General features: G+C 41.4%; 1 protein-coding gene across 1 annotated transcript in view; it reads right to left on the bottom strand.

Annotated features, from left to right (window-relative positions):
- Positions 1 to 653: 653 nt before the first annotated feature.
- The window catches only part of LOC117947855 (cadherin-4-like), a 236,135-nt gene continuing 227,549 nt past the window's right edge, over positions 654 to 9,239 (bottom strand). Inside the window, exons 14-17 of the mRNA XM_034877202.1 lie at positions 8,347 to 8,583; positions 7,713 to 7,852; positions 7,453 to 7,617; positions 654 to 4,870 (exon numbers count right to left, since the gene is read on the bottom strand). Coding sequence (XP_034733093.1) covers positions 4,664 to 4,870; positions 7,453 to 7,617; positions 7,713 to 7,852; positions 8,347 to 8,583 — 749 coding nt within the window. The 3' untranslated portion in view covers positions 654 to 4,663. The remainder of the gene's footprint in view (positions 4,871 to 7,452; positions 7,618 to 7,712; positions 7,853 to 8,346; positions 8,584 to 9,239) is intronic.

The raw sequence follows: 9,239 nt of genomic DNA, 5'->3' as shown, positions 1-9,239 counted from the left end.
GGTAGAGAACCATCAGACCCCCCCCGATGGAATCTAGACACAGGTGGTGGCGGTGAAGGAGCCCGAAAACCAGACCAAAGGAGGCTCCGGACCGGTCAGCTGGAGATGACTGGAGGTGGAAGGGGGGGTGGAGGGGTGGAGGGGTGCACTCTTTGCCTGCAATGACAGCTGAATATCACAGGGACAAACAGATTTTTAAAAGCAGGGTTCTGACTCTGTGATTGGCCCTTGCAATTTGTGTAAAGTGTGGAAAGTGAACACTTCCACCAGCTGATTCTATTTAGGAAGAGCGTGCTGGTTAACAGCAAAAATGACATTCATTATTACAGCTGAAATGATTTAGGAGTGCACCGATTAAAAGTTAGGTCTTAATGACAGAATTTACGCTCATCTACATGAGTCTCCATTTTGTGTTTTCAGAATGAACAGTTCTTCGAAACAAATGCCTTTTTGTGGTTTCATCCCGTATCCCCCCCAGTATGACCACTGGATGATTAATTAAGATTAAATTAATATTGCTTTTATTTTTAAGTTATTTTTTTTCTTAATATTATAATCTATCACAACTACATGTAACATACAGTAACATGGGGGGTAAGAAAAGCACGGCTCGCGGAAATCAGAGGGTGACAAAGAAAAGACAGGAGGCAGTGTTCTTATAAGGAGGGGACATTTTATTTATACCACATGGTGCTGACAGGGAGTCTCCAGCTAGGCATCTATATTACAAGGTTGATCTGCAAGGCTGCGCATTTACTGTACGGTATTCGGAAACCAAGATTGCAGTGGCACTATAAACACACGCTTGAAACAAGAGATTCTTTCCCTTTTTTTCTTTTTTTCTTCATTTTCTTACAAAATGGTACAAACAACAATACAAAATATTTGTGCTGTTGACAATTTACAAAAAAGGTCTTTTGACTCTATAACTGTGCAATACTTTTTTCAGGTTTTTTTCTCTCCTCCATTTGAAACTAAGTGAGTAGGGTACAGCAGAATCCCATTCTGGACTGCAACCTGGGTCATGCGGGCTGCGACACATTTTAGAATGTTGTATGGTTACTGTAATAGAACTCATCTGTCCATTATAAAAAGACACATGCAAAAAGCTCCAATTGTACAGGTACAGTTTTCCTAACTTGGTCTGTTTAGCTTCAAGCAAATACTACATTATGTACACTTGGACTTGAGCAGTATTGGGTATCGTATGAAACACTGCTGCCTGTCTGTCTTTGTAGTTCTGGCCATAGCAGAGAAAAAGTCTGGCTTCTGCTGGAGCCTCCCGTCATGTGTGTCCATGGGAAGGCAGTGTCCCAAGTGAGACCGAGTGTCCTTTAACTAACAGCAGTCAGAGAGGCAGAAGAGCCGTTGTTGACACAGCCAGTGGACAGTGGTGGATTACAGCAGTTCAGTTCCTTCATTCTATCATTCGCTAATTCCCCCCTTATTTAAGTAAGAGAACATCAATAAGACAAGTGGACCAAGCATGTAACAAGTAATCAATCGTCCTTTGTTTCCCCTCACTAATTGCATTTAAAAGGGGGGTTAAGACCGGCTCCACTGATGATTTGCTGCCATGTGTCAATGCGAGTCATTGATAACATTCAGTATCATATTGGCATTGTGTCAAGTATGTATGAATGACACAGGTATAAATGTCAGTTACCTTGTGTGAAGTATGTGTTTGTGTGGGCCTCCTGCTATGTTTGGCCCTGAACCCGGTCTGAACGTCTGATTAGAGAGCACGAGCATTTTCTGAAGCACGCCTTTATTCTGTGAACACTGCATGGCCTTCAGTAATGTTGGAGCTCTGCAGCTGAATTAGAACAGTGCTGAAAGGGCTCATACAGTATCATATAGAACACTCACATACATACAGTAAGGCCTAGAGGAGTGAGTGTGTGCTAGTATAGACTGTACAAGTTGGTTTGAAGTGAAACCTTTTCACCACGATGAAGCTAAACTTGAACGGCGATGCGAGTATGGCTGTAAGCTCATATAGAATCAAACAGATTCTCTTAAATGCACATGGCTTTTGGGGTGAGATATACCTTGTCAAGTATTCATAAAAACAAAACTGGAGTGAAAGAAAATGCAAAGACCACACAGAAATTATGTTAACAAATGTATAAAAATGTTCTGTATATACAACATTTATAGGTCAGAAATAATCACAAATAGCAGAAAGTAACAGCTGTGTTTATTCTGTGAAGATATTCTGTAGGGTGAGGAGCAATCGGATAGATAAACAGCTTATCTAGCAGCAAGCTGTGGAAACGACTTCTCATTTCTGTTCTGTTTTTGCTCTAAGCTGACAGCCATCCTGAACATAGCCCGTCAGTTTCTACATAGCAAGGTGCAATATTTGCCCATGTGTGTGTTCCTCCGTGTCAAGAGAGTCCTACCCTGTTGACCTTATTAATTACACTATGACCTGTGTTCCCTCGTTTATAGTCAAATCAAACTTTCATCATTTTATTGTTTCATTGCATAAATATGATATTTTTTCAATTTATCTTATTTTATTTCAATTCAATTTATATCTTGTGAGAAATTTATTGTTTTTTATCCAGCCTCAAGTATAGTTACAATTTATATTACCCTTTGTAAACACTAAAGATTGTTGTTATGTACAGCATATTTCAGAAAATTCCTATGAACCATGAACAGGTGAGGAACAGATGAACAGCAGCCGGAGAAAAATGAGAGGTGGAGGACCATTGTTGTCACTGAGATTTCCTTCAAGCCTTCATCATATTCATAATTAATAGAAGATCTGGTCAATCCACATCAAGCTGGCAACTGGCTACAACTGAGGAGTGTTTCATTGGGCTCTCAGAAGATTAGGAAAGATTAACCCTTTCTATCATTCTCCCTTAAAACATGTTTTGCATATTTAAATAATTTAATACAATGACTAAAGCTCTTTTTTCAATTTTCTATATTCTTTTTCATTATGTCACAACAAGACTGTCTGTCAAGGTGTCTTTTAAAGCGCTATTACTGAAGCTTTAGTTTAGCAAGTCTGCATTGATAAAGTACAGAACTTCACAACAGACTTTCTCTTACTCTAACTTCTTTTCAAAACCTCTTGAACTTGCAGCCAAACATTTCAGGAGAAAATTTCAGATGAATGAACTGCTGCCTGAACAGAGACAGATTGTGAAGGCGCTAAGTCCCTGGCTGAGGCTCAGTTCCCCTAGTTTCTGTGACAGGGACCAGCACCAAAGTCTGTATATTAAAAGTTTGCTGAAAAACCACAGTGAATCAACAAAAGAAAAAAAATCACAAAAGAGAGAAAGGGATCTCATAATGGGGCTCGTACAAGCTCACAACTTTGTATGCAACGCTGTCAGAGCGATTTAAAGTCATCTAGTATTTTTCTTTCCCTCGTGTTTGTACAGTTTATATAGTTTTCTTTGACACATTTACCACAAAATAACCGGTGCCATGTTAGTTACCTCTGGGTGAAGGGATACACATGCACACCTTAAATGATCTTAAAGGCAGTCTCCTTAAATAACCCTCATGCCTACTTCATTTACAGTAACAAGTATGACTTTTCAGTCTTCAAAATATTTCGTAACAAGCCTCATCAAGTTTTGTGCAAATACTGAGAGCTCAAAACAAACACAGCTGCTATTGAAGCCACAATTAACAAAAACACACACTGCATTTCTTCTCTAAGACAGTCCCATAGTGTTTTTTTGGGGATTTCAGTCATCACATTCAAGTTGGCTGTGATCTAGGAGCACGTATTTGCCTGAATTGAAAAGTTAATGATTTGTCCATAACTTACATACACACTGTAGGCCTATGTACAGTATGTCTACATGAAGCGCCCTCGTAAGCCAATCAATGCTCCTCTGAAACCGACACTGACATCTCCTGCAGCTACCACAGCCCTGCAGTAGAAATGACAAGGGGAGGTCTGAGTTAAAGGGTCAGGGGTCATATGGAGGCATGTAAGCCCGGAAAATGGCAACCAATCCTGAGTTAGCGGGAGTCGGCTAAAATACGCACCACTGAAGGCACTTTTTAAACAACAGTGCTTCTATTCTAAGTAATTCAAGTTCAAGAAAGAATAAACCAGGGCCCTCTGTGCAGGAAGGACTTTCATATCTGTGTTCTTCTTTTCTTTTCCTTTTGTTCCCCTCAGACAAAGCAAGCAGCTCAACCTAAAGCTTCTGCAGAGAGGCAGGCGGGGCTGACAGCGAGGGAAAAGTGAAAACCCTCGGGAATAGACAACGGCTCGACTCAAAGGGGAATGGGGACAAAAGAAAAAGCTACATAAACTCAAGGAAAAACAAAACCTGACAACTAAAAACTAAAATCTACATCTAGCATAACACAAAAAAATGAAAAAATGCTAAACTATGTGAAGCCTACAATTCAGAGCTTCCGTTTCAGTCTTAGAGCAGGAGACGGTTGAGAAGAGCACTCGGAACTGACTCACTACACCGGTCCTCTGTGGTGGGTAATTTGATTGGTTGGTTGGTCAGTCAGTTGGTCAGTGTGAACATGTTATTGGTAACTTGTGTTCAATACGGGTTTAACAGCCCCATGTGTTAGAGGGACAGAGCATGGCAGGCCAGCTGACGGAACGAGGGTGTGGGTGTTTGTGTGTGTGTGTGTGTGTGTGTGTATGTCTGACTGGGCAGATTTAATCATCATCCCCTCCTCCGTACATGTCGGCCAGCTTCCTGAAGCGGGGGCCCCAGTCGTTGAGGTAGTCATAGTCCTGGTCCCCCGTGCTGGATGAGTTGAGGGAGCTGACGGAGCCGGCAGTAGAGCCACTGCCCTCGTAGTCAAACACCAGCAGGGAGTCGTACGGAGGAGCTGTGGGGTCGTTGTCCGCTGCTCGCAGACCCTACACGGGCCAGAGAAGAGGAAAGGTAGTGGTAAGTAATCATGTGCCCGCAGTGGAGAATATCATTTTAAATAAAAAAGGCAGGTTGATGAAAAAGCAACAAGATGTTAAAAGCCAACACCACTGATGTAGTGTTGCATTTACATTAGAGTCAATAAAAAAAGGAAAAAGTGAATCTCAGGGGCGGAGATATCCTGACAACAGTCCCCAGTATGGGTCAAGCTCGGAAAATGCCCAATTCTCATATTTCCCACAATGCAACCAAAACCATATTTTCTTATAGTTAAACTCAGCTTCCCCAGTTTGTAAATAACACTTTTCGTTACAAATGTGTAATCTACGAGCCCACGCAGAGAAAAAACCCTGATGACATCACTGTGACATCCTCAAGGTTATTTTCTCAGAGCCACAGAGATGTACCTGCATTCACAAGCTGAGCAGCACTTTCTATGACTGGTAAACAGACCTTTATGTCTTAATTGGTATTCATTGAAAAGAACAGAAAAGAATAGGGTTATATATATATATATATATATATATATATATATATATATATATAATGTAATTGTATATATTATTTGATATTATATGATTATTATATTATATGATATAATTGAAATATTAGCAGCATTTTGCTGTAGCTGGCCAAGCTGAGTTTCATTTAGCTTTCTTTATATACTGGTGGTGGTTTATTCTAAAACAATGAATAATATTTTATAAACTGAAATTTTACAATCTCAAAATTCTACTTCTAGTAACTATTACTAAATGTAGTGGTGTACAAAGAACAAAATTACTAGACAGTAGAGTTATAAAGTAAAGAAATGTACTTTCTGCTCCTGGCACTTAATCAATGCTATCCTGTGACTGTCTGCAGTTGAATAAAGTATTCATGGTATTGTTGATGGAAAACATTGGAAATACTGTACATTACATTGGATTGTATCTTTTCATTGCCTCATAGTTGTACAAAAGTTGAATCTAAGCCAAGAACAGCATATATTTTTATATGTTTCGGTATTTTGCTTTGTTTTCTGTTATATTCCTTCTTGGTATGTTGGTTCTATGTCTTTTTTCCTTGTGATTGTGTCGTTTTCAGTCTTGTTTTGTATTATGTTTGGTGTTTTAATGCAATAGTGGCTTTCTGTGCTGTCTTGTCTAGTTTTTCTTCCTGTGTGTTCCAGCCCGTATGTCACCTGCCTCTTGATTCCTCGTTACCTTCTGTATTTAGTCATTGTCTTCCCCTTGTCCTTTGTCAGATTTTCTGTGTGTGTTTGTAGTTCCCTGCGTCAGCGTGCTGTGTGTTTTCCTGCCTGTTCTGTTTATTTCCCCGGTTCCTGTTCTTCATGTTTCCTCGTTTTTTTTAACCTGCTCCTCTCAGGACTCCCTTTGTTCAGTTGTACTTTGTTTTTTGGGATAAAAAAATCATACTACTCAGACTTCTTGCATTTGGGTCCACAATTCCCTGAATTTTAACACTAAAGACTTCTTGGGGGCAAGGTTTGGTGGTAAAAGCTCAGTAGGCCTGAATTATTACAACCTTTATTTACTCAGGTAGTCTCAACATCGAGATCCGGAGGAGTACAACAGAAGAAACAGAACAGAGATGAGACACAAACACAAAACACAGCCAGTCAAACACAATCACATATAAATAGCATTAGAAACATCTTTCCACTTTCAGAATCACAGAAAATTCCTGTATTCTGAACTACAAGTAGGGTGTGCATGACAAAGGGTGTTTCATGTATATATATTAATAACGGGATGCATAGGCCAAGTCTGAAATTGATTCATCAATATATGATCAAACCATATTCATCAATATTTTGTCACTGTTTCATGTATAAGATGTACAGAGATCTGTATGTTTTCTGCCGGCGTGCAAACCCACACTTGTTTCTTAGAATAACAAATGGCGTTGACCTGAAGGTTTGGGCAGGTGAAGAAAATGGACTTCATTCACTTCACTGAAACACAGAGAGGTGCTCTGGATTGAAACCTAAAAAGCCTCAACCCCCCAGGGGTACAGTGCATGGCAGGAACACTATGTGTGTGCTGTGTTTGTGTTTTACCAGACTGCTGGAGCGAGATCAGGTGAGTATGTGTGAGCGGGGGAGAGAGAGAGAGGGAGGGAGAAAGAGAGAGAGAGAGTGGGAGGGAGAGAGAGAGAGAGAGAGAGAAAGAGAGAGGCAGAGCGACAAGGCTGGATGGATCAAAGCTGAACAGCTGCCAACACCTCTCGAGTGTGAACGTGTTGTCATGAGTCTGTCAATCAGCATTTTCTCGCATCAGTGTGCCAACACTAAAGTTGTGTGTGTGACAACGTGTGTGTGTGTGTGTGTGTGTGTGCGTGTTTATGTGAGTGCAGGTGCCGTGAGAGCAGCTGTAAAGTAAAACAAAACTCCATGATGTTCCCATCTCCATACTGGAGTTAACATATTGAAGAGCATTCAGAAATGAATAATCACATTAAATGTCAGATCAATGGTAAGTGAAAGTGAGAGGCCAGCTCGCTGTCGGAGAAACAATCTAATGACGGTTGAGTTGTGTCTCCACTTTGTGAAGGAGTGTGGATTCACCTCGTGAATGAAGTCCCCGATGTCTCCAGGGTGGGGTACAACAGGTCTGATAGGGTACTGGGACTCAGGGATGATGGGACGTTCATCCACTCTGCGGACACCAGGCGGTTTGCTAATAATGTGCTCCAAGGAGTCAGGCTGCTGCAGCTGGCTTAGGTCGTAGTCCTGCACATTCACACAGGCATACAGATGTAAGATGGCCCCAAAGGTCAACATAGAAAGTGTGTGTGTGTGTATGTATGTGTGTCTGAGGATCTCACCTGGTCCTCCTCTCCTCCTCCCTCTTCATCGTATTTGAGAATGTTGTCTCTGACATCGTCTTCAGGGTCAATAAGCAGCTGCTTGGTGTGTCTCTCCTTCTCTCTGCGCTTGATCCACACCACAAACAACAGCACCATGCCTGCATCCACACACACACACACACACACACACACACACACACACACACACACGAATCATTAAAACAGAATATTGTATCCAACGTTTTACAACATGCTGAAGAAACCCTACAGCGGCATATGAATTTTTCTGTAAGACTTGTCTATACGTATGAACAATGCGACCCACAACAACAAGATAAGCCAGTGGCATGAATCACTAGCAGCAGACATTTACCCTACCAGGAAAAGAAGACAGAAACCTCCTTGTCAAGAGATGCCGGAGAGAGTTTCAACAATCCAGACATTAATCCATTTTACAAACTATTCTTCATGTTGTTGTATTGCAGCTTAGTGGATGTTACATGACTGAGTCCTGAACTGCACATTTTTTTGTCAGAAAGGCAAATCAAAGCAGGCAGCTTTAACTTGTTGATATATATTATTTACAGTCAAAAGTTTGACTGGGTCTGTATATAAAAGTTGAGCAAATGCAATGTGAACAGCTGATACTCACTGAGCAGAATGATGATGCAGATGAGGATGGAGATAATGGCTCCGGTTCCCAGGCCAGCAGCCGCGACGGCCCCCAGAGTGGTGCAGTCTCCGTGTTCATCGCAGGGACACACCTTGACTTTGATGACCGACCTGTTGGACAACGGAGGGTTCCCCGAGTCTGACACAATTACAGGGACCTCATACACCCCCGGCTCTAAATATATCTGGTACCGCAGCCCTAGACGGGCGTAATCACCTGTGAAGAGGGAAGAGGGAAGCGATAAGTTACCAGATGTAACTAATCATTACATTTGTTAATATAAAACTCTCAATGGCTGTCCCTTTAAGTTACAATCTAGTCTCACTGTGCTTCGCGTTGCTGGACCTTCCTCCACAGCACCGCGGAGGAGGGTCTGGCTAGTCCACACAGCATTCCGGGATTAGTAGGAAAACGTGCTCTGGATTTCTTTAAACCAATTACAATCCTCATAGGTGACTCTAAGCTCTGCACGGTACCGCTGCAAAATAGCCTCAGGAAACTTATTTTGGTGGAACGTGTACGTTCAAAAGTTGTTTTAATCGTGCCAGAGATAACTCAGACTGGACAGATAGTCTAGCTAGGATTTACCCTGCAGAGGTCTGAGGAGCAGTTAACACAAAGAAAGCGGAAGGAAATGGACATTAGCAAAAAGAAATGCATCGGCCGCATTTCCTGCAGCACCGAGCAATCCCGAAGTGTAACGTCGTGGATATAGACTAGTTACTTTCTGACCAAAATCTGGAAAATTGCTTCTACATAGGGCCATGCAATATGATTCAAGTCTATATCATTGCATTAATTATACAGTGGGTACGGAAAGTATTCAGACCCCTTTAAATTTTTCACTCTTTGTTTCATTGCAGCCATTTTCC

This window comes from Etheostoma cragini, chromosome 7 (genome assembly GCF_013103735.1).
Source record: "Etheostoma cragini isolate CJK2018 chromosome 7, CSU_Ecrag_1.0, whole genome shotgun sequence".
Classification (NCBI taxonomy): Eukaryota; Metazoa; Chordata; class Actinopteri; order Perciformes; family Percidae; genus Etheostoma; species Etheostoma cragini.
The sequence above is the reverse complement of the archived record's forward strand: the minus strand, read 5'-3'. Positions and strand labels throughout refer to the sequence as shown.